General features: G+C 40.2%; 1 protein-coding gene across 2 annotated transcripts in view; it reads left to right on the forward strand.

The window, feature by feature from the left end:
* Nucleotides 1-26,246, forward strand: part of larp1 (La ribonucleoprotein domain family member 1) — a 48,560-nt gene that overhangs the window by 16,055 nt on the left and 6,259 nt on the right. The window contains exons 2-12 of one of the 2 annotated variants that reach the window (XM_023962691.1): nt 5,921-5,985; nt 7,221-7,286; nt 10,983-11,054; nt 15,957-16,104; nt 21,490-21,624; nt 21,853-22,005; nt 23,715-23,877; nt 24,229-24,373; nt 25,226-25,400; nt 25,477-25,637; nt 25,806-25,904. In XM_023962691.1, the coding sequence (XP_023818459.1) occupies nt 5,921-5,985; nt 7,221-7,286; nt 10,983-11,054; nt 15,957-16,104; nt 21,490-21,624; nt 21,853-22,005; nt 23,715-23,877; nt 24,229-24,373; nt 25,226-25,400; nt 25,477-25,637; nt 25,806-25,904 (1,382 nt within the window). The remainder of the gene's footprint in view (nt 1-5,920; nt 5,986-7,220; nt 7,287-10,982; nt 11,055-15,956; nt 16,105-21,489; nt 21,625-21,852; nt 22,006-23,714; nt 23,878-24,228; nt 24,374-25,225; nt 25,401-25,476; nt 25,638-25,805; nt 25,905-26,246) is intronic. The other variant, XM_023962692.1, reaches the window with a different exon arrangement.

The raw sequence follows: 26,246 nt of genomic DNA on the forward strand, positions 1-26,246 counted from the left end.
ATGTAGGTGAAAGTTTGAAAGTGATCCTTGTTCCTATGAGATCCTTTGCTGTATGTTAAAAAGGTTAAGTACAATGTGATTGTCCAGTAAAAGAAAAGTTGAGAATTTCTGATAAAGACACAAAAAGGAAATATAAACTTTGTAGACACTTATGAATCTGAATCGGCAAATATCAACCATCGTCCACAGTTGCAGGGGAAATATCGGTTATTCTATTGGCTGGGAAAAAAACACCCATACTGGCCCATCGCCATCTCACCTACTTCACTGCACAGGCTTGCCCATCCTTCTCCTGTATTTAACCCATATCTAGCTGTAAGGGCAGTTGTTGTGACTAAGCCGTTAATTTGATCTCTGCCTTTACAGTACCATCTTTTTTGTTTAGGTCCTAGTTCTGTGGTTCTGCATAAAGGAGGCCTGAAAGCACCTTCTGATCTTTTGATTTCCCCTGAATACGTTGGATCCCTGTGGACAGCTTGTAGACGAGCTAATGTTGGCGGGGGTGGGGGGGGGGGGGGGGTAAAGCAGCTGATCAGAAGATTGTCCACTTTCTGCACAGACAGGCGGACTATAAAATCTAATTTCCACTTGAGGTTTCAGGAACCGGTCTAGTTCAGTTCTAAGGGATTTTTATTTGCGCTCACTACCAGTTCCTTGGCTTCAGTACAGTTAGATGTTGTCTTTTTGTTGCTCTGTGTTACCCTCTTTCCGTTTCCATGTCAACTTGGATTTGCATGCGTAAATGTGATGCAGAAACAAATAGTTTCTCGCTCAATAAGGATAAACCTGCAGCTGTAAGATTCTGGCAACGTTTCAAAGTGCTGGGTCATAGTGACTCGGCAGAAAGAGCCCGTTTCATCAGCTTGTCCCACTTCCTGGGATAGAGGTTTGGATAATTCAGCTGTCTAATGATGATCAGGCACATTGGTGTTCAGACTACTGCATTTAGGGAACTGTGTCTCTTGCGAAGTAGGCGGCAACAAGACATTCTCAAGAGTATTATTGTTGACATGCTAAGCAGATATAAGGGTTCGTGGCTTGCGGAATTTCTTAATTTAGCAAAAATGTTTTTCCTCGGGTCAAAGTCTCAAGTTCTCTCTGCTGCTGGAAAAAGCTGGCGGGACAATAATAGTTTAGGTGTTTCATGAACATAATGGAATACATGAGAGTAAAGGATGACTGTAAAACATTTGAAACCTGACTGATAAAACCATAAAAAATGCAATTAGCTGAAGATTTTTTTTCCACTTGTACATTTTTTTAAACAAAAATGGGATTATTAGAAGTAATCAGATAAATGTACTAAGTATGGAAACTGATTATCAGATAATCCAGATCTACTTGGTGTGTTTTGGGCAGAACTACATGGATAGATGTAACTTTGAAACTTCCTGTTACTTTCAAAACAACAGTCGTAGCATTAGCTTTGCTAATGAGGAAACTAATACATTTGCAAAAATAGAGAACATGTTTGACTGTTCTCTGTTTGTACTTCATAGCAAAGAAAGAGTGGTTTTCTTTGCCGCTCTGGTTCTCACATCTTGCTCGTGTGACTTCTGTTTTCAGCGTTTTTGCTTTATCGTGATCAGATTTCTTTTTGTATTGGCTGCTATTAATGCTTGAAATTAAAAAAAGAAATAAATTGTATAACAAGGAGCAAAATTAGGGGAGAAATGTGCATGTGTTAAACCAATCCGGTGGTCTCTCGTTCATTGCAAAAGTTATGCTCTAAAGATAATTTGCAATTGGTAATATCCGCAAAGTAGTCATATTAATCCTTTACAATTATTCTAGATGTTTTTAGGTTGTAAAATCTTCCTTACACACTTTAGACACTTTACTCAGACATTTTTACACATTTTTCTGTTTAAAGTTTGAATAAAATAAATGAAAGTTTCAATAAAATGTGAAGTTCAAACCTTTGTAGAAAAAGACTCCAGTCTCCAGTAAAAACACAGATCTGCTCACTATCAAAGTAGTGACACAATGTGTCACAATTTTCCACAGCCAATCAGGATGCAGAACACAATGTGCTGGTGAAAAAACATAAAGCATGCATAATTGAACTAAAAATATCAGCGAGGCAGCAAAAGATGAAGCAGGATATAGCGAGTCAACACTACATCATCATTAGATAAGGGTCGTTATCGAGTGGAAGGCACCTGACCTGCTTAAAGAAGTTTGATAACTTAAGAAATCGGATCCGTTTTTGACAAGTCATTCAACAAACAGATGTGGACAATACTTTGATTTACAGCAGATATAATCAAATTTCTGCCACGGCACTAGCACTCATAATCCTCATCTATCAAAGGAGACGTCAGCGTCTTATTCAGGTCGTAGGGCGGCGAGCTTCTTACACGTGGGAACGGCTACAGATGAAACGATTTTGGGAAATGATGGTGGTGATTTTACGAAGGATCTGTGGATCCAACAATTCCGCATGACACCGTGTGGTGCTGCCGGACCTCTTGTGGCGCCCGCTATGCATCCAGTTCCTACCAAAAGCCGCATCGGTGTCTGAATCAATTAATACGAAAAAAGTGTTTCCATTGCAAATATGTCCATTTCGCAAAAACATTTTTTGCAATAAATGCCAGCTTTTTCTGAATTGTCCTGTTTCCATTTATTATCCATTTATTATTACGATAAACAAACAACTACATATTTCCATTCATTCCATTTATCACAAGTCCATTTATGCACAATTTTATGGTCAATGGAAACGGACTGTAAACCTGTCTTGGATTTTAGCGGTAAAATTCAGCCCAAGTAGAGTTTAATTTTGAGTCCCTCCCCCCGTATAACGCCTAACTATGGGAAATACTTTAAACTTTAACTTTAGCTTGTTTATAGAGCAACATATCCCAACATAGATTGTCATCTATTCTATGTGTGATATATTCTGTGTGATTGTCTACGTTTTTAACGGACCAACGCCTGAGTTTTGTGGCTCTTATTTTGTTTTTTGCAGGAAGCGGCTAATGTTAAAATCTTAACTGTTTCTAAAATGTGATAATTTAACAGAAAACCATGAATGGATTCTTTTTATTTACATCCTAACCAGCACATTGAACTTTGTTTGGTCAGCTTTGGAACTGCAGGGCAGAAGGATGATGTCATGTGTCTGTTTGTCACACTTCTTCTTTAGGTAAAAGTGGGTTTTCCACTGACCGTGTGTTCTCGGGTCCCAAAGTTCACTGATTCTGAATATCGGTTGTGTAAGGACTGCTGCGGCTCTAGAGTCCTGCATTAATAAAGCTGAACAGATTGTTAGAAATTGGCGAGCTTTTCCAACCTCTGTGTGACTTGAGGTCACGAGAAAGAACCTACAAATGGAAGTCTGGCTGAAGCGGTCTCTCGTGATTGGGTGACACGGTGTTTTGTGTGTTTCTACCCCAGCTGCCTTCAGAATGCGTCAGAATCTGCTTATGACGGTGTTGGAGGCACAAAGTACAACAGCCAACATTCACACAGGAAAATGTAATCTATCTGATGTGTTTATGATTTAAAACACTACATTCAGTGAGAGGCTGGATTGAAGGGGACTTTGGAAGCTGGTTTTCATGGATTTTTTTTTTGGGACTTTTCCTGTTGTATTTTTCATTTGCTGTCTTTTGGAAACCCCTTTATTCCTGAAGATCCTTTTCTCTGTTTCTCATCCTTAAGGCCTGTTCACACCGGGACGATTTTCGCCGACGTTTAACGCCTCGTGACTAAACAAAGGGCACCAATGAGAGTGTGCACACCAACGCGAAAAAACGCCACGCATCAAAGCGTCAAAAAAAAAAAACGCCTCGGGTTCGTTTTTTTTTTTCGACGCGTTGCGTCGAAATCTATTCGACCAATGAGAATGGTGCTTTTGCACAAGTGTCTGGAGCTTCTGAAGTTACAGTAAAACACAACTTGGGGGCGCTCAAACACAAAACTGCCTTGCTGAGCACACATACCAGCGAAGAAGATAGACGCCAAGTAGCGTCTACACTGCCGCGAAGAAATAATGACGGACATTCTAAAATATCCCCGAACCAAGCACCAGTTGGAGCTACTGATGCTTGAAATATTCACGTTTTCTTTGTATGATTCTGAAAAGAGCGTAAATACTTGCTCTCTTCTTCTGAGTGAAAAGCGACTTTAAGAAGCGTAAAGTTGCGCAGCGCCACCTTGTGTACAGGAGTATTTCTGTTTACATTAAGCGCCATCTAATGTCAGGGAATGAAATTGCATGTTCGCTCGGCTCACCGTCAGCGAAAATCGCCTGGGTGTGAACACAAAAAACGTGGCGAAAAACGCTGGCGAATAACGCCTGGCGAATATTCGTCCCGGTGTGTACGGGCCTTTAGTGTGGTTTTGTTGATGCATTTTTCTTGAAATATGCCAATAAGTTTGCTTCTTAGTGAGTCTTAAACGTTTTTTCTTGCATTCTCTTAAAAAGTAAGTTCTAAGTTTAATATGTTTTCTTTGGAGATTTTTTGCTTCTCATGAAACTCATTGATTTATTTAAAATTCTTGCTATTTGACATATTTATCAGGGGGAAAACAGGAAGTAAATGTTTCATTTGTCCTTTTGAAATGGCATTAATGAATCCTGGTTTTTAGCAGCAGGACAAACAAGCCTGACATTCATTTCCTATTAAAGCTGAATATCAAGCATAACTAACATGCTCCAATTGGAGCGCATGTTATATCGTATAATACAAACGAGGAAAACACGCCCCTTGAGGTTACATTGGGAATTACGCCTGTTTCATGTTTACATATGCTTCAGTCAGGAAGCCACCAGCTGGTTGGTGTTGGTTTAGCGATGTCCTGTAGTGATTGTCTCTCAGCTCGACTCCCCTTAAAGAACTCAATCAGGAGACTTCTGTAGTGGAGCCCCTAAGCTGCTCCTGGCATCTGCTGCACACCTGGAGACCATAAGAGCCGTGATCTCTGGCTTCATGACAAACTCAACAACCTGAGTGCAGCGTTTAGATTATAGATTTATTGTTTAGATTCATTTCTTTATTATTATTATTAATCGATTGACTTTGACAGTGGAAAACCATAAAATGACGTAAAAAAATTGGCTTCTTTGTGACACTGAATAGGGTTTTATTGGAAAACTATAAGCGAACATGCAGTCAATAATAATTATAACAATAATAAAGGCACGTTTGTTTACAACAGACTTTATATTTTCTTTTATGGTAGTATCGTAAATTGTCCAGACCGATGACTATCTGACACGTCTTTGGACCAACGTACAGCCAGTCACATAATGTGACGTCAGCATTAGTCCCAGGCCCAACGGTTATGGTACCTACAACGTCTTGAACAGAGAGCTCTCATCAACGGGGAAGGGAAGGGTGGCGGGATTGCTCTGCAGGAATGGTTCCACCCATGACTCAGATGAGAATTTCTAAAGAGTCTAAATGCTGAATGCTTTTGATTAAGACAACGAAGACATGAAAGATCATTTAAAAGCCTTTAATATTAAGAGCCAGAAGAAGCTCTAATCAATAAAAAAAATGAATACATTTATTGATTTAGCATTTGTTACAGGCAAATACCAAAAAGTGCTTTACAAGGTATAATAAAAAGGTAATACAAATTAAATTAAATAATTACAAAAGTCTCTTCTGTGATAGTCAGGGGACCATCTTACCTTACTTCTACCTTATTTTCCATTTCCGTGTCTGGACTCCAAATTGTAGTTTTAGGTCTGCACTCAGAAGTGTAAACACAAACTAAAGTGTGAAAGTTCTTGTCCTTTAGTGCCACACCTGAACGCAGATCTGAACCAATCTTTTGTTTTCAGTTTCAGGGACTCTTTGAATGTTTGTGTGGCGTGTTTGTGCAGAAGTTATTTCAAAAGCCAATGACTGTATGTCTATTTCATTTGAGTTTATTGAACCGCTCTTCGTCTGTGTTCCCGCAGAGCCGAGCGGCCCCGCCAAGGTGGTGCGAGCAGGGAATCCGCCCAAACCCCGGCGTGGAGGAAAGGTATCATTTTCTGTTTGTGTGTCTGCTGAGGAGCCTCACAGATCGTCCTCCACGATCATAACAACATCCTTTGTGTCGTTTGTTGTTGCTGCCATGCTTTTGGACTTTATAGAAAGAAGCCTGTTCACAAACAAATACAATAAACGGTCATTTGTAACTCTAAAACAATCTCAGTACTGGATTGTTCCGCCTGCAGAATGTAAAAGATTGTAAGTTTAAATGTTCTGGGAGCATCTTTCTGTAACTTCTGCAGTCGTACATGAGTCGACGCCTCGGTCACATAATTAACGCCTCTCTGGCTGTGGCGCTCCAAACGCACGCCCACTTTCTCCTGCTGTTTCTACAACTTCAGAAAAGAGGAGCAGAGCGAGATGATGGAGATAATTTAGGACATAATGAAAGCGGTTGTCTTCCACAGCTTCTCGTGTTCCCCTGAAAGCATCAGACAGAGAAAATGAAAAGGTCACGGCGCTCAAAGCGTCCGGTTCATAACATTTGAGTCCCGCTGCAGCTGAATCACCACAAATTTTTTATGGGGGTCTTGAACTAAGAATTAGCTTCTCCAGTTTAGGGCATTGATGTGTTTTCTGCCCTCAGGCATCTGAAACCACATCACCAGATCTACTCTGGGGCTTTATGTCGTCACATCTGCTGATGCAATCATGACATTTTCAGTTATTTTCTATTGTTATATCATGTTGAAAGGGTGATTGTTAAAAAAATAGAGCTGAAGTTGTTTAAATGTGTTCTGCTCAATAACAGGTCTCTGCTTTATTTTGAAGTCAAAGCAAATGTTTGATTCAAAATCAGTTTATTGCCAAATTTGACAAGAGCGTTAAACTGTCTTTTTTTTTGGAAAAGGAAAAAAAACAAACATATTTGAGCAAAATTGAGTTTTTCTCCAATTAATCCAGTTTACAGGTTTCCTCAACGTCCAGAAATGTAAATAATTTTTTGCACCAAATAATGTTTTCCAGTTTAAATAGATGGCATTATGTGTTATGTGTATTTATTTTCATAAATAGAAACATTTAGCGGTGACCCAAAACCCTCAACTGTTCTTTGCAACTGAGATCCTGTTTTCTGTAAATGTTTGGGATAAAGAGCTGGAGGCTCAGTTTTCCTGCAGATGGTTGTTGGATCTCAACTTCCATACGGTTCAAGTTTAGAGAAGCTTTACTCTTGACTCTATTTTATCCATAAAATACTTTTTTCCCCTTGTTTTTTCTTCTAAGGTTGGAGACTTTGGCGACACAAACAGCTGGCCGACTCCTGGAGAGATCGCAACTAAAGACATGCAGGTAAGTTTTCCCGTTTGTTGGTTTTGAGGCTGAGATCGTCTGTTTTTATCGTTCAGTCTCGTCGAGGCTTTTTATCTCTTATTTAAAGAAACCTGATCAATTTTTTGAAGCATTTAAGTTATATTTAATTTTAAAATAAGCTCAGTTAAGGTGATCTTTATTTTGAAATTGTACTTAACACAGGTGTTATGTGGAGCAGATGCATAGCTCCTAGATGAGGTGATCACACCTTCACAATGAAAAGCAGGAAAGGAAATCCTGCAGAGGATCCTGGGACCAGCACTAAACATTACAACAAAATGCTCCAAAGAACAAATAACCTTTTTTTTTCAAGTGGTGGCTAAAGAGTAAAGAGCCAATCAATATTGTCCCAATCAGACACGCGTTTTTACTGCACATATATGAAAAAGCAGATAGATTCTTCCCACTCATGATGTGACATTTAATCCACATGGCATTTTTGTCTTTGTGTTTTTATTTACAGATATGTTAAAGTGGAGAAGCAGACCAGGAATTTACTTATTTGTTTAAATAAATAGGTGTCAGTTAGTTCATACAAAAAACATGGTTTCCATGACTTTTATGACTTGTTAGTATTTTCATTATAACCTTTTTTCCTTAGTTTAAATGTTCCTTCAAATGTTTAAAATTTGAGTTTTTGCCACAATCCTGTGTCGTAAAGCAAATGTATCTTAATTTATGCTGCTCACACGTTTAAACCCAACCTTGTTTATTGTTTGAGTTCTGATGCTGTGATGAAACAGGCAGTTTGAAGATAAAACTCTTGATATTTTTGGGAAGCAGATCATAGTTCTGCTGGTTTTTGCAGAGTTTTCTGTGGTTTTTACAGTGTACAAAGTTTGAAATATTCACGTGGTTCAACAAAAACATCATCAGAACATCCGGATAGTGATCTTAAAATAGTTCCATCATTTGTTTTTGGGGCCTTTTATCTATTCAGTCCATTCTCAGAGTCCCTGTTAGCTCAGCCTGGGATGCTGCCTGGGATACAGTAGCAGCAGCAGCCACTTTCTATTTTTGCCCTCTACATTGTAACCTGGCATTGAACCAGCAACCCCCCCTCCCCATTTTAGGCAGCCAGGTCTGCGCGCACCAGAACATTCCTGAGCGTCAGAATATGGGTCACTGCGTGAGCACCAGGAATAACCCGCGGTTCTGAGGGTGGAGGCCGAAGGTGGGAGGGGTGTGGGAGTCGTAGCCGAGGCCTGGGGGAGGACATCCTTTTAGGGACCCCCCTCCGTTTAAAAAAGAAAAGACCTGCTGGATTCGTGCTGCTATTTTTAGGGCTGCTGGAGAGCGATGTCCGTCACCCAACGTGTAAGGCCCTAAATCACATTCCTGACTCCAGGAAATGGAAACTGAACCCTGATAATAGAGGTTAAAAATGCTGTGCTCGGTCTGCTCCAATGTAGACCAAAGAGTTTATGCAACAGCGTCGACTTTCTGTGAAGTTTACGCTTCTAACTCTAAATTCACACCAAAGAGGCAGCAGCTCGCCACCAGACATCTTTCTTTCTGTTCAATCACAGCAGCGCCGTCGTACTGTAAAGGTTGGAAGCCTAATTTTCCTCTGCGGAAACCTGCTGAGCCACAGCCAGCGAAACACAGGAAACTGGCTCCAAGTGGCAAAAGGACTTCTGCTTGGCTTTCAAAATAAAAGTACTAAAGCAAACAAACAAACTGGCATACTTCAGTAGACAGTAACGAAGAGAAGTGAACTCTTGAGGTGGAGACATATCCCTGGTCCCCAACCTTTTTTATTGGCCACAGTCTGGTCTAATGTCGGGCAATCTTTTCATGGCCCAGCCTGTACGAGGCCAAGGTTTCCATCTTTGGTTTCCCTTAACTTGTTAGGCAAATGTTTCAAAGTGTCTGTGACACTAACTTCATCCTTAACCATCAAAGGCGTTGCTATAAAAAAGAGGCATCAACCTCAGCCATGTCTGAGTTTTAGGGTGTCGGATTATTACAAAAAATCAAATGATACAACTGTCAGCAAAATATAATAACAAACCTTATTACCAACGACCTGATGTGTTTGAACAGTGGTCACAATCAATGCACATTTTGAGCAAGAACTCCTATGTTGAATGCACTTTTCTTATCAGTTTTAAACATTTCTTCTGTTTCCAGACAGCTCTTTTTAGTCCAAACAAACTTTCTAGAGACGTTTGTTTTTTCAATTAAATTTGCCCGTTTGAGGGATTTTAATTTAGTTGTAACATTACCGGCCGAAGCAAACGTTTTAAGGTGGTCACAGATTTATTTAAGACTAGTGACCAAGACGAAAGACTTAGCGGGAAGAGTCAGAGACGGATGGGCTGGACAGAATCCAGGAGTTTTACAAAATAAAACTTCCTTCAGAAACACATAGGAAATAAAAAGGAAATGTTATTTATGCTGTGTGGTACCAACCAAACCGGAATTACTGAAATGACCCCCCCCAGTTCGCATCCCAGGGGTTTGCGATGCAAAACACTCATTTTATAGTTCCAGACTCCGTCTTAGCTTTGACACTTTATAAATAGATGTTCCTTCCTTAAACCAACCTCAGCTTCAATTTACACTATCAAACAATCAGAAAGTAAACTTACATATACACTAACTTATTGCTTTATCTGGAAAAGTGGAGGTTAAATGAAGACATAAAAACATCAGACTGCACGCACCTCTGGAGATCATTCACAAATTTTCAAAATGTACCAACAGCTGGATTTTCCCAACCCTTTTCACATTCCAGTGTAAGGTGATTGATTGTGTAAATTAAGAATGTAGTGAATGTTGGTTTAGTTAAATGGTTTTACATGAGTTTGACAGAGCAGTGTTTTATACTGGGATGTTTGTAGTGAGGATGGAAAACGTGGGATTCTGGGTTTTAATGTTTCTTTTACAGGTTTTTTTTCATGCTTGTGATCAAAGTAGAAAAGAGGAAACAGCTAGTTTTAATGCAATCAAACTGGTGTTTATGGAAGATCATGGGATGAGGTCATCAATCCTCCGTCTGAAAAACATTTTAAGTTGAAGTTCTGTCATGAACATTGTGGAGTTTTTGTCATTGCATATCGATAGAACCCGTCAGGACGTGTTCAGATGATGAAGTACTTAATAATTATTTGAAATAACACTGTCAGAAACCATCATAGCACGTGCAGATCAAGAATAAAAAGTCAATAATGTGTGTGGACTATTTATCCATAGAAAAATCACTCATGTAATTTGACATGTTTTAGAAATCATAGCATATGCAGATTCAGTCATCAGATCCTCATCGGCTCTCGCCGGACTCCACGTCGCATACCTGCTCCCGCACTTTTTGTTTGTTTGTCCAGTTTTGCTGCAGTTACAAAAGCAGCTGTTGTGTTTTTGTCCAGTCGCTCCGTCTGTCAGCGTGGCAGTCGGTGCTTCTGGGGGTTAAAACACATCTAAACAAACTGGATCAATTCTAACCGTCAATCTGATAAATCGATAAAAAGATTTTCACTTAGAAATGGATCCATTTTGTCATTTATGTGATTTGTACATTTGAGAGTGTGGAGAACAGGTCTGCGTAGCGAGGAAGCTGCTCATCCTCTCCCTCATACAGTAAGATTGTCTGTTTGTGTGTGTGTGTGTGTGTGTGTGTGTGCGGTCCACCTCATTGTCGTCTCTAAACTGCTCTTCCCTCCCTCTGTTCAGATGGAGGCAGAGACACGGACCGTGTCCTGCCCGCCGACTGTCAGGCAGGTCAGAGACTCATGGAGAATCAGTGTAAGTCCATCCTGATGGGACCTCCAGCCTGCTGACATTCAGTCTGTCTCAGACCAAAAACCCAAAAGCTGAACGTTCAGAAACGACGAAACGTCTCAATCAGTGCTTCAATGACTGTAGGATCAGATTTATCCAGTTCTGATCTGAAATCATTTTATGAAATTCTAAAAGTTTTAGGTTTAAGGATTAAAATAAAACCTTTTTTTTATACATTTTAACACGTAGGCAAAGGCGGATCAGCTTTCTCACGTTGCTCTGGTTGTTGGGACAATTCTCTATGGAGAAGGCTCATGTTATTGTTGTTTTTTTAAGGGAATTCACAGTAAATCTGCAAATACACACATATTTTAACTATTGACTGCATTAGAACTGGACTGAGTGACTCCTCCCCCTGGCGTTCCACAGGAAGTACCTGCTGGCTCCAAGAAGCCAAACTCCCATATTTCTATAGAGAAATACGTCAATTATTACTCAGTCATTCTTTTCATCAAAATAGCTCTGCAGCCTTTTTTAAAAGGTTCTTCCTAATCTTAATAATGTTCATGATATAAGTTATTCAGGTTATAAACGGACCAATCAGATGCCTCAATAAAAGTATGTGGTGCCTACTGGCTTCCACGTCGAACCCTTTCAATTTGTCAGATTTCCTATAGCCTGCTTTTACATGGAAGGGGGGGGACAACTTCACTACTGATCAACAAAAATGGTTGCCATAGAAACAGAGACAACTTTTCCAAGATGGCGGCATCTATATTGCGAAAAAAAAAATGGCAACTGAATTGACAGAAGTAAACCAGTTTTTATGGATGGTGTATCGCTCGCTCCTCTACAGTCAGTGGCTCCAACCATTTAGTCGTTTATTGCCCCGCCAGAGCACCTTTAAGTTGCTTTCACACTGAAATATTCCCCCAGATTCCAATGGGTTTGTTTTTAAGACGACCAAATACAGCTTTACAAAAAATCCTGACCTGCGGGGAAGGCAAAAGTACAAAGAACACCGTTTTCATCTTTCTCATCTCCTGACTTGACTGTTTTCCATAATTTCTTCACCTCCTTTGCACACTACTTCTTATACCCATAAGGCATTTCTCCTGCCTTTCATTACCTTTTTTTATTTTCATTGTTTCCTTTGTAATTCACAGAAAAATCACATTTCTGTGGCTCACCTTCTTTATCTGTTCCATTAAAGAGTCCATCTGCATTCACACTGTAGTGAATAACATCAGGGTTCATTTGCAAGACATTTACTTTTTCAGTGGGACCATAATTACAAGAGAAGTCATGTAGAGAGTTAGTTCAATGTTAATAAGAGGGATTTGTGATGCAGTTATCTTTTCAGCGTCTGGTGGGATAAACTTCCTGCTTTATCTACAGGAAGGGTACCAAGTCACACAAATGTACAAACCCGTGGCGATAGCACAGAAAAGTCAGATTTCTCCAGAGATTCTGTTTGTTACAGAAATGTGGAGTCTTTCTCCAATGGCCCCAAGATAAGAGTATCAAACCAAAAGCTAACATCCTCTGCCGGAAAAAAAAAGCCCCAACCCGGTCACATGGATCCAGACGTTGGTCTCATCCATTCCTCACAGTGATTTCAAGAGTGAGGATAGAAAGTGTAATTGCATAGTGATTCCTTCATGCAGCCTTATTTACATTTGAGTTGGACATTGTTAAAGGGCAAGCGGTTAAATGGAAAGGCCAGACATGTCATTACACATTAGCCTAACTATTGTTAACAAATTAACAAAAAACGCAAACATCGACAGAAGCTACCAACGGTCTTGACTGTATACTCGAATACTGTATACTGACCTGTTTGATTTAAAATATTTAGAAGCTTTATTTCAGCCTGGCTTGTTGATAACTGCTTGTGTAACGTTTTAATTTCTGTTTTAAGCATTTCGACCGCATGATTGCAGTGGTTCAAAGCTTCTGGGAAGGAACGTTTTGGCGGTTTTTGTGTGTTTGTTCAGAGTGTTTGAGCGATGAAACCAATTTCCATCGCACTACAATAGGTTCTCATCGTCTTTAATTAAACCAAATCTTAAAGGAATCAAACTTAATGTGAAGTTTTCTTTAAAGATTATTGTATGTGGTAATTTTAGAGTGAAGATTGTATCTATTCTGGCTTTTTTTGGCAAAGTGCTTCACAATTTCCATAGATTCCAATGATGAAAGTTGATTTTTAAACCTATTTTTAAAAACTTTCTGCTTGTTTCTAAACATCTATGTTGTACTTGCTGTGAGCCAATCACCTGGATCAGTTATCAATTTAAACCTTAAATCACCTGATCCTGCCATCAAGCAGTGATTGAGGCAGTTAGGATGTCCTACATGTATGTGTTAGATGTTTAAATCCCCTAAACTTTCTATGAAACATCTGTTGTTCCGTTCCTCAACATTGATCTCAACAAGGTTCCCTCCGATCAATAAAACTGTCCCACACTGTTATACTCCCACCACCGTGTTTCACTGTGGGATTTGTTTGGGCATTGTAGTCTTTCACCAAAACAGACAATGTCTCGCTCAGTGACACCAAGGCTATGACGAATTCCTTTCTAACCCATAAAGACTATCTATCCAATGCTCTGGACTTTAATGCAGTTGGGACACAAACTCACTACTTTTGTCTTTAGTGCCAAATATGACGTCAGCCAAAAGTAAATATGAACATTTTACAAAGTCTGAGTCCACTGTGTTCTGATGATTAAATTTGAATGGTTTACAAAAAATACATTTACCTCGATTTTTCTTTTTTTCTACAAATGTTTGATTCAAAGGCAATGCATCGTGGTCCATATTCTCTAATGTAGTGAGCATCAATGCACACTAGTTTTTCCGAGAGACTCCTGGGAAATTTCCAGGACACTGGGCTTTGGAATTGTAGATTTGGACTCCCCAAGAAAATGGCGAACGCCCTTATAGTGCACTAAGTAGTGAAGGACTTTGAACATAGCCCAAAAGTTGAACGCTCACTGCCCTTCCCCTATGCTTCATGCTAAAACGGTGTTTGTTCGTTTGTTTGTTTGTTTGTTTTGGATGCAGCAACCCCCTTTGAAAGATCAGGGGTTTTGAGTTTAAGTTGCACTCTTGACCACTCCTATGAGATTTGAATCCTTGGTTCATTGGTTCCTTGCTATATCACGGTTCACCTTTTGTTGTAGACCACCGTCAGTCAGTCTCCTCTGTGTCCTGAACAGAACGCCATCACGTCACTAAATCACGATAAGATCTTTGATTGCTTTCTATAATGCTGAACTTGTTTTCCACAAAGGTTTGAGCTTTGAGAGTTTAAACAAGTGAAAATGTTCATGTCTGTCTGAGAAAAGTGTATAAAGTTTGTAGTTAGGGGGTCTCACTGCCCTAAAACAACTAGAATTATGGTCAAGAATGAAGATGATGTCACCTATTGCTGGTTATTTTAAGAACCTAACTAAACGAGGGACTGCTGTACTGCAAGCTGTTCTAGAGAGATCTGAGAAGTAGATGTGATCCTTGGATGACGTCACTTTTCCCTAGAGAATAGTCTCTTATTGGCGCAAAAAGAAAAACCACACTGCTCATCCAGAAGTCCATGTTCTAGGTGGGTATGTTCGGGAAGAGCTCCATCGTTTCATGGGAAGCGTTAACTGATGGTAGGAGCGAGGAGTGCTGCAGATGTGTGTGTGGCTGATAGCTGAGGAGAGGCGGCGCTCTGTTCCGTTTGAATGAACGTGGGTATCGCCTCTGCGGCCAAAGATAACCGGCAAAGCCGACTGCTGTGAGCGCGCTCCTCACCCGCTCCTGAGATGAGGCGGTGTGAGTCTGCAGCCAAATGTCATGAGGGGATTTAACACAAGACGCTGTTAACCTCATGCAAAGCTGTCTTGGTGAGATAACCAACTAAAACTAACCTTTAACTCGGTGATGCAGTAGATATAACCGGTATTTTAAGATATTTAATGCTGGGTTATTATCTGCGCTTTTATTTGTTCAGTCAAGTCTACTCTGGACTTCTTTAGTCTGAGAGTTTCTGGTTTCTTCTTCCAAACTGGTGTTTTGGTCATATTTTGGTTTTGTCCTTCACTCAGCCTTGTCAGTCTGGCTGGACCTTCCAGCTGACCGTGTCCATGGCCCAACCAGCACACCTCCTCACCTCAGGCCGGCTCTAATGGCTGTTTTCAGGCAGGTCGGCCTTCTGTGTCACTCAGATGAGACGTGGCGGCCTCCCTCCTGCCCTTCAGGTCTCTCAGTCAGCCGTTCACCGCTGCAGCGACGCCCGTCTCCAGCAAGTTCAAATAAATATTCATAAAGCTGGGAAAATGATAAAACAGTAGTTCACACGCTAGGATTAAACAGAAGGATGAAATTTTTAATATCCTGAAAATGCTGAAATGAAATTTAAAACAGTTTTTCATTTACCGAATTCAAAATAGAATACAAATTAGAAGAGGACGTGTGGAAATACGTTTAGGTTTGGTGCTGAAACTGCTGAAAATGTATGTTTTTACAGCCTTTGATGGAATTTGAGCCAATAGTAACATTCAGTTCAGTAAACTTTATTAGTCCCAAAAGAGACGTGTATTGTTAGCGAACATTTCAGTAAAACGATCCATGCTACTCCTTATAGAGATTATTAAAGTACATTTTTTAATAACATCAGTTTAATAATGTGTAACTTGAATATCTGAGCCTGGTTCCTGTCAGAGTCCAGCTCGTTGAAGTTTCTGATTGGACGACAGCTCAGTTTGGGAGAAAGGAATGCTGCATGTCCTGAGTTGAAGCGTTTTTGTGGAATCCTTCTTCTGCTGAACTAACGTCAGAGCATCTGCTTTGTTTACAGAAACTCACCAAAGCTGTAATGACAAACTTCAGGTGTTTTCTGGTCTGACATGGTCGCTAATAGACGCCTTTCCTCTGTAGGGTCCTAAAAAGACCAACGCCAAGAAGGACTCCAAGGAGAAGAGGGAGAGCAACGAGGAGAGCAAGGAGAACCTGAAGGCCAAGTCGGACGATTCGGGAGAGGAGAAGAACGCAGACGCGTCTCAGAAAAACGGCCCAAAGAAGAAAGGTTCGGCTTTCAATCGATCTTAACCGTCATGGGAAACTTTCTGTTCACCTTCCAGGCTACATTTGTAGCTTCACCTACAGCTGTGTGTTTGAGTGGAGAAGGTCTCTAGGGGTGGAAACACCTTAGGTGTTTAGGGTTCAGTTAAATAACTGATTTATCCAATTGGAAAGTGCTAGATCACTTCATTAAATCTATTTCTTTCTTTCAAAGTTTTTCTTTTATTGTTTATGTTTTCAGATACAACTATTTATCTTTAAGTTTTAATGTAAGAATTTATCATTTTATTAGTCAGTGTTCCACCTTCAGTTGAAGTCACTAGCTGTATAACAATACGGTTTTGTAACCAGTTTATTAACAAAAACTAAAATTTGAATGATTAATCAGCAAGTTTCATTTAATCTTGACCTGAATCTAAGCTTGTCCTGTTTTTTTGGTAAGAGTCTAGGGATGTGATGTGTATCGCGATACATCCATAGACTGTACCGGAACAGTTTCTAAATATTTTTTTAAAAAAAAGTATGACTACCTGAATATTAACAGGCCTGTCATTGTCATAACGTGGTCAAATTCATTTTATGTAATGATCAAAACATTAAGCACTGCAACTGTTTCTCCTTTACGAGTTTCTTTTACCAAAGCCAATTCACAGTGCTTTTATTTTGGTAAATTAAGAAGATATATTTCTCCTTAAAGGCAACATTCAACACTGTCCGATTGACACGACAAAATATTTTTCAGTGTAAGAAAAAGTGCCTTAACCGATACGGTTCTGTAGGTAGTACATGTCTCATGACAACAAAGGCTGACTGAATGTTTAACACAAGCTGGTTCTGGTTGAGATCTAGTTGCTGTGGTGCGGCGTAGAGCTGCTCAGAGAGACTCGGTGTCGGGTGACAAGTCAGACACTGAAGGAAGCCTCATAAATTAAAATAAACAGTTTCTTAACACCATTTTAAATCCGATATAAGTATCGCCAAATGAAATATCGCGATATATCGCCAAATCGATTTTTCCTACACCCCTAGTAAAAACCAATTGCTAATGGTAAACACACAAAACAGTCAGAAATGCAAACACTTCGGTTCCTCCTCATGAGTCTCATCTCTTGATGCTGAACCTACGCAGAAAAGTTTAATTCGAAACATTCAAAATGTAAAGTTCATAGACTCTTGCTGGTTGTGTCTTGATTCCTTCACTACTTTATAGTGCGTTCACCATTTTGTTCAAACTTACAATTCCAATAAACAATACCCTAGAAATTTCCCAGAAGTCTCTGCAAAAAGCCATTGATCATCAATACTCACCAAATTGGTGAATATAGACCACAATGCATTGCGTTTGAACAATTTTTGTGAAGAAAAAAAAAGTATCATTTAGTTTTCATCATCAGAACATGATAGTTTTAGTAAAGTGTTCACATTTTTTAGGTTTTTGCTTCAGGAAATCGGTGACGTCAAAGTTTGCTTTAAAAAAAAAAAAAAAAAAAAGAAGTGAAGAAGGTGTCAAAATGGCTGGTTAAAATCCAGGGCACTAGATGGTCCCACACTACAGTTTGGAGTAGATGGGACTTCATGTGAGTGTTGTGGTGCTTGCTGTATGAAATGGCAGGGATTGTCCTGATGGGACAGTCTGAGAGAAGCTCCAGCTCAACTGAGACACTAAAAGCTTTAATGGTTGGAAAAATGAACTGTGAAGGATTCATGGATTCAGCAGAGGGAATCGGTTCTCCATTCTGTTGTCGGCGCTCAGACCCGTTTCTGAGGAAGACGGCGCAGCGGCTCAGACTTTTCCTCAGTTGGAGACAAACGTTCTGAAAGTTTTGACATATTTGGTGTTCGTGTTATTAGAGAAAAAACATGGACTTTGCGTCCTTGGAAGTTCAATGTCATTATTGCTCGAAATATTTACATGAACTCCATAAGAGGAGCGTGAACTCAGGTTCACGCTCCTCTTCCTCAAACAGATGAGCTGGTAGAAGGTGGTGATTGATCCCTGATTGCGGATCTGAATGAGCAGACTGGCTTTTCATCTCCAACAGAATACTATGGTGGCCCAGAAGTGCGAAAAACATTTCAAAGATCAGAACGGCAAAACAAATTTTTAAAAAACAACAATACATTTAAAAAGACAAAGCTAAGTTCCAGACACCAAAACGTGAAAAAAAAAAGCAAAAGTAATTTCCAGAAATCCAAATGAAATGTTAAAAATGAAACAGCATAAGAAACTGGAGAGGGTAGAGACGATGGGACATCACTGATTGGATGGTGACGTTTGTCCATCATTTAAATTGAAAGTTAAATGGCATTAACTGATACTGGTATCATCATCCAATCAGCCATGTCTCATACAGTGATGAAAGTCTTCCGGGAATTCCCGGAAATCCGGGTTTTTGAGCAAACCGAACGTACTTTCCGGGAAATAAAGACCTGATCTCTACGGACAAATCGCTTTCCGGATCAAAAAATGGTCTGAAATCAGCTAATTTTAGCTTTATTTTCTATATTTCTCCGCAGATCGCTTCCTCTATGGTCGTGGCCATCTCTCATCTTCCCGGCCTAATTGACCAATGACGGGACGTTTTAGTTGCTTTTGGATGCGTCGACGGGTCTGATTGGCTCTGTCTGCACCACGTGGTCAGCGTGACTTGCTTCCCTAGAGACCAAAACTGGCGGACCCACGCTAAATTTTCACAAACACACCTGAAGAGTTTGCGATCAAATTTGTGTTAAAATAATGGCAGGCATCGTCATTATTGAGCGTGGTCACGACCTCAGTTGTGAGAAGACGATAAAAAACAAATTGAAGTGGTCTTGGCTGGAAAAAAAAGATTTTTAAGTTAGTGTAGGTCAAATACTTTTTTGTGTAAAATAATCTCAAAACCACATTTTGAAATAATTTCAATTTTAGTTTTGAGTTTCAGTTTTTATTTTGAATACATTTCTCTATCTAATTTATTTGTATTTCCTAATAAAAATGATTTAGTTCAGTATAGTTGACATTAATTATAAGTATTTGATGGTTTGGACCCACACTCCCTTAAAAAATAATGTTTACAATGTTTAGTTTAGTTTTTATGTTTGTTTTGATATTTCCCAGATTACTTAGTATTGGTGTTAAAGAATTGATGTATTATGTTATAGAATTATAGTTTAAAGCAGATCCCATATTTTGATGTAGTTATACTTTGAGAAAACAGTGCAAGTGGATGTTGTACATCAGTCATTTCTAAAGCAGAAATAATGTATAAATAACTGAGGTATTTTCATAGAATATAATAGTTACTGGTGTTCTTTTTGCCATTTGGGGCTTTGATGTTACTATATTTTAGCAATTGTATGTTTTGCAGCTTTAAGGAAAAGCGTAGATTGTAGGATTGTGTTACTTTGAGCAATTTTCCAAATTCTTTTTTGGGACCAGCAAGTCCTTAATGGAGAGTCAAACTAGGGGTTTGAATGACAAATCATGATGCTCCAATTAGTCTTAGTTTCTTGATAAAGAAGTGAATAACTAGCCGCCAGAATGCACCAGAATGCATCTAAGACCACGTATTTTTCCAAAATTTCGCTCTGTGCCCGCCATATCGCTCAAAGAAAAGTTCAGGGATTTTTTCCTTGCCTGACTTTCATCACTGCTCATAGTACCTACCTTTCCAGGTTCTCATTGTGTTTTTTGTTTTTCCACATTTCTTTTTGGTTTTCCGAAATGTTTCTTCAGTTATTTTATACGATTTTGTTTTCTAAAAAGGTAAAGCTATGTTTTTTAAATGTGTCTGGCTTTTTAAACTGTCTCTGTGTTCTTTAAACATGTTTCTGCATTGAGTGGTTTGTAGATGCCACCGCAGAATAGCAACATGAAGCGGCCTTGTTTTTATTTGCATTTGCACTTTTCTGATTTTCACTTTCTGCTCAGGAACCTGAGTCGGCCTCCTTTTCATTCAGGGCAATCAAACGGCTCTGACTGTTTGAATGCTTGCCACATAAACTCATTATGCTTGGAATGACTCATCATTCAGAGGCACGTGCTCTGTCACTGACTTCAGAAAGCTGGTTCAGGACGCCACCTGCTGGCCGGTCATGGACCTGCAGAACATTTTTGTTTTCAATCGGGATAAATTCATTTATTTAGGTAGCGATTCCATTCATGACTCAAGACGATTCCCAGATCAAACTACAATTCTTACTTTACAATATGTTTTGTTTGAATGGTTGCTATGTGCATGTCTTTTTAAAACTCAAATATTAAATCACCGTCATTTTTACCTTTTTTTTGACCAGAAGATCAGAATCAACAAAAAACAACAGGAAAAATAAATGGTATTTATCACTTTAAGGAGTGTAACACTCTTTTTTTGGTTAACTTAAACATTAAACAAAAAATCTTTTTCAAACAAATCCTAAAAATGTTCCAGGTATCCTCAAAGTTTTACTGACTAACTAGAAAACACCTTTCACCTCATTTTTTTCTAACAGTCATGTTTTATGAACCTTAGCTGACGCCTGACTGCAGTTTCATGATTCCACATCACTCATTGATCATGAAATCTGTGTAGTTTGCTTTTTTTCTCACATTCATTCAATTTTCATTCTATTTTTTATTGAAATTGTCGACTGTATTTAAAAATCCTTTTTTCAGAACTTGTCTCACTTTTTAATTTCTAATAACACTTGATAGTCTTACTTTGAAAATAAGGACCTTCACCCATGCTTTACTTTGAATTATTTACTTCCTGTGACAGTAGCACATACTTTTAGCTTAGTTAACATACTAAAAATCCAATATTATTCTGCAATTTTAGAGCAATAATTACATTACCTAAAGTGTATTTTTACTTTATCAACTTTGCTAATCAGCGATCTGGGACGTCACAAATATTCATTTCCACATTTTCTAGAACATTTCCAATATTCAAGTATTCGGATGCTAAATAAGAGTTTTAAGACGTTTCTGCCTAAACCGCAGCTAAAGCTAATTTCTGAGGTTTATTCAATTAAATGGACTGTATTTATTCATAAACATTTCATATTTGTAATTCTTAAATATATCTTAGTGAGTATACTGTATTGTTTGGCTGTTTCATCATATTTAAATGACATTGTGTCAAACGCACAGAAACCTGAACCGTGTTTTACATAGAAAGCATTAAACATTTTACTGAGCTCTTTGTTATAAAAGATTAGTCTAAACGTTTGACAAAAAATTCCATTTTCAAAAGGTAATATTATACTAACTAAATATTGGAATACTTGTAAAATTCACCTCAGGTATTTTTAAATTGATTTGAATCTCCAGGAAAAGGTTTTGCTGTGTTTTTGGATGATTTCTTTTTCATGTGTTCTTTGTGAAATGTTGTTTTGTTGAGCGTCGCCTCTCATCTCTGTCAAACAGCAAACAAGCAGAAGTGGGTTCCTCTGATGATCGAGGTGAAGTCCGAGGGTCCCAGAGAACGCTCCGCCTCCAGGAACAACAGCAGGCAGAACGAGAACCCCCGCCTACCTCCCAACGCTCGCAACGACCTCAGAGGTCAGCCCCGCCCGCCCTACGCGTCGCCCTCTGTGCTTTTGTGCGTCCACATGGAAGTGTGAAGGAGGAAGTGTGTGGTTGTGGGTGTGTTGAAGCGGCCGCCGGCTTTGTCCGCTTGTTTAAACTATCAGTCAGTAAAATGCTGGATGGATTGTTTCAAGCTTTTAATTTGAAGGGTTCGCTGTGGCCGATGCTTTCACTGAAGGACGGTTGCTCTCTTTTACGCAGACTGGCACAGTCAGAAGCACGAACGGGAGTGGCACGACGACCACGATGAGGTGTCCAGCGTGAAGAGCGAGGGGGCGCCGTTCCGGGGTGGGTTCAGAGGTCGTGGACGCGGACGGGGAAGAGGCCGGGGCCGAGGAAGAGGAGGAGGCAGAGGTAATCCTTTTCCTCATCCTCTCTGCTGATCAGACTCAAACATGACGCTGCGGCGCCAGCCTCTCCTCTCCAACAGCTGACACAAGCGACGTGACTAACACTTACATGTGTTTACGGGGCTTTGCCCTGCTCTTTGACTCGCAGGTTCTGCAGTCAGTCTGACCTGTAAAGCCAAAGTCAGTCAGTCAGTGAGCGAGGCGTCCACGTCTGTTCAAATGCTTTCAATGTTTTAAATGGCAACATGCCCTGAAGGGGTTAAACCCCAAACATGATTAGTTCAGATGGAGATGCTCCTGATGCTCCTTTGGGAAAGTTGGTGGTGGTTGGATGGATGCACCAAGCGGCTCCTGGAGCTTCCTGACCTGGAGGCTTGATGCAGAAATGATGAGCTTCCATGTCTCTTCTCTGATTGAACATCTTGTGGAGAAAAACCCGCACAGCTCTGATCTGCGGCTCACCGCTCTGACATTTAGTCTGGACCTAAAGTCAGGCTTAAAGCTTCTGGTAAAACAGCCATTCTCTGTAGTTTATTTATAGTTCTGTGACATCTGGAAGCCCAGAAGAGAAACAGAAAGTATGACTGGCTGCTAAAAATGACTCATGGTTGTTTTTCGTCCAGAACAGCTGAGCAGGAAAAACCTTCATTCCAAAGCTGCTTCTTTTCACGTTCTTTAAAAAAAAAAAAAGAAACTTTTTTGTTCTCCTCACTTTTTTGCGCTTCTTCCTTAAGCGGCCTGTTTCCACAGGAGCGTCTCACTTTTGTCCAGACTCTGTGGTTCTTTGTTTGGATTATTTTTTGTTGACATGGAAGTGAAAGCCGGCTGAACAGGTGACGACAAAAATACTCAGCAGCAACGATTTTCCCTTTTAGACGTGTTTATTTCTGATTTTCAATAGAAAAACGCTTCGTATTTTAGCTTCAGGCTGATCAACTTTGTTGCCAAACTGTCAGATTTGACTGTTAAGTTAGAACCTTTTTCTCTTTATGGCCTTTAAAGTTCTAAAACTACAGCTGAACAGTTTTTACACCCAGATTTTTAAAACAAAAACATTTTGTTTTTATTCTGTTCAGTTTCAATTGTTTATTTGCTACTAAATACATTTAATTTCCATTAGGATATTTCCTATAAATGTGGTTTTTTTCTGCTTTTTAATGTTTTATTGCTTGTTTTTGTTGTTGATAAACCAGAGGATCAATTCTTTTTTTTTTTTTTTTTTCAAAATTGTTTTTATTGGATTTTAGAGCAGCAATATTAAACACGTGATAACAATGATTACACTTTTTTTTCCTCCCCCCATTGAAACCTAGAACAAAAGGAAAAAAAAAAAAAACTCCAAACAGAAAGGCGATACACATCCCATCACTACGCCTAATATACACCAAAAACATATAATAATAGTAATGAATCATTAAAATTAAGAAAATAAAATGGCAGCACAACATATTTGATATATCAAAAGAAACTCTAGGATCAATTCTTTAAAACGAAATATTTTATGTTCACATAAAAAACGTCAGAATTCAGCTTTTAAAAGACAAAAATTGTCCCTATCTAAATGTTTATTGTATATTTTATTTTTGTGTCATAAAAAAGAGTTAAAACCCTAAACCTGATGCCCTTTTTACATTTATAATCTGGATTCGAGAACATCTGATGTGCAGAGAAACTAACATTTTTTCCTGTTAACGTGGTTCTCCGTTCTGGAAGGTCACTACGACTACCACTGCACCTACAAGTCCTACGACGGGAAGGACGGCTCCTACAGCCAGAAGTTTGGCAACTCCGTCACGTACTACTACGACAACATGAGCAGCGCTGAGCTGTACTCTGTGGACCAGGACCTGCTGAAGGACTACATCAAGAGACAGATGTGAGTCCAGCTCGCTGGGAAGAGGCGTATACGGACGAGGAGGAGGAGGAGGAGGAGCTGCAGAAGTGATGAGCTCTTCATGTCTCTTCTCTGATGAATCATGAGCAGAGAATTTTGACTCTGATCTGAGCTGTGAAGCAGGTTTTGTCCTGAAGCAGAAGCTCAAAGTGAACCTGCTTCTTGTCTATATTTAAACCTTGAACAATGTGGTTTCTGTTTCCACAAATACCAGCTTCCCTCCTGGGAACTTGGTTCCTCTCCTTCTCCACCACGGACGCCACGGCATCAGTTGAAGCATTTGTTTGTGTCGTTTTGTTGGTGACTTGAGTGGATCTGGTCTTTCCTCTGCAGAGAGTACTACTTCAGCTTGGAGAACCTGGAGCGGGACTTCTTCTTGAGGAGGAAGATGGATCAGGAGGGCTTCCTGCCCATCAGCCTCATCGCCAGCTTTCACCGAGTGCAGGCCCTCACCACAGACGTCAGCGTCATCCTGGAGGTGAGCAGGAGCGGACGAGTCCACCTCTGCCGTCGCTATGGAGACGCATGCTCAGCTAGGACGGGAAAGCCTTCTGCGGGCTGGTTGTGGCAGGTTTTTGGAGCTCAGGTGTTCAGTTTGTCATCTGCTTTTTGCAGTCTGCATTGAAGGAGCCTGACGTTAGTGGATTTTGATGATTTGACTGATGCAAAACGGCGACTGAAACGAGCAAGATTGAGAAATATTGGTGTAAAACCCCAAAAAAGCTTTGTTTTTTATGAAACATTTTTTTTCAAATAGTTTATATTATAATAAAGAATGAAGAAAAAAAAAAGGTTCAGAACCATCAGATTCTCCTCCGTGTTGGTTTGGACTCCGCCCAATGATTGCATCAGTACGTCACAGGCCAAAGCTGAGTCCCTGATTGGTTGACGGTGCGTCTTCTATGCTAAAGTTCAGATATTTGACCTTGCACCTGTGATCGTGTCTGAAGGTTGAGCTTGAAACTGGCCGCCCCTAAAGCACGACCGTGGTTCATATTTGACCTCTTTAGTGTTACGTCCCTTTTCTTTCTTCTAGATGTTTTAGTGATTTTCAGCTTTGTGGTTTTTCATCACAGTTGCATCCGGGATTGTATTGATGCTTTAGAGTTTCCACGGAAACACAAATGTGCTGGTTAACCAGCTTATTGAATGCAGGGAAGCTTCAGACTTGGAGGTTTCTGCAGAAATTATGAGTTTTTCATGTCTCTTCTCTGATTCAGCATCTGTGGGGAGAACTTTTAGACCTCTGATCTGCAGACTCTGCTTCTCCAGGGACAACAGAAGCTCTTTCTGGCGAGTCTTTACTTACCATTGCTGTGTCTGTCATCAGGCTCTCAAGGACAGTAAGGAGGTGGAGGTGATCGACCTGAAGATCCGCAGGAAGGAGGACCCAGAGAAGTGGCCTCTGCCCGGCCTGAGTTTACCCAACAACACGCACACAGACTTCTCCCAGCTCATCAACTGTCCCGAGTTCATCCCGAGGCAGATGACTGGGGATCCGAGAGGTCGGTCCATTCCCGCCTTCCTGCACCTGCTCCACCAGAGCCTCAACGGCTGTTAACCTGAGGGTTTCTGCTGCAGGCTCCTCCAGAGGATCCTCTCCAGTGCGGGCCAAGCCTGACCCAGACACCTCCAACCTCAAATCCATGCCCAAGGGCCTCTCTGCCAGCCTCCCTGACCTGGACTCTGAGTCCTGGATCGAGGTGAAGAAGAGGCCCCGACCGTCTCCCGCCAGACCCAAGGTCAGCTCAGAACGTCACGTCTTCACACGGAGCTCAGAGTTAAAGCTACAGCTCCACAGATTGATCTCAGAACCAAACCACATCCATCCATCCAGTCAGGTGTTGACAGAATCTGCTCTCACCATTCCTCTTCATCTCCTCTCCCTCCTCTTTTTGTGATGGAAGCAGGCCCCTTCGGTGCAGCAGCAGAAGGAAAAAGACGAAGTGGTTCGATCCCCGGTTCCCCCGCCCGGCTCCTCGCCGTCCCGCACTACCTCAGGAAACAAGGTGAGCCGCTCACCTGCACGGATCTGCAGGGGTTTTGGACCAGTTCTGGTTCTGTTTAGAGCTGTAGGTTTAATGGTCACATGTCCATCAACAGGCCACGCCCCTCCGTGGACACGTGTGTTTTTTAAAGGTCAAATTTAAAATAGGGCTTCAAAACATTATTACAGAATAAACTATATTTGTGAAACAAGCCACCTGGTGGTGACTTGATGGAATTACCTGATTATAGAGTTTAGTTTTAAAGCTGGGATTTCATCCTGAAGTTAGACAGTTTTTAGCAGTTTTTAAAATAGTTTACAAAGAGTTTGAAAATCCTGACAGTCTGTTGATGAATGAAAGTAA

The sequence above is a fragment of the Oryzias latipes genome, chromosome 14, assembly GCF_002234675.1.
Source record: "Oryzias latipes chromosome 14, ASM223467v1".
NCBI classification, from domain to species: Eukaryota; Metazoa; Chordata; class Actinopteri; order Beloniformes; family Adrianichthyidae; genus Oryzias; species Oryzias latipes.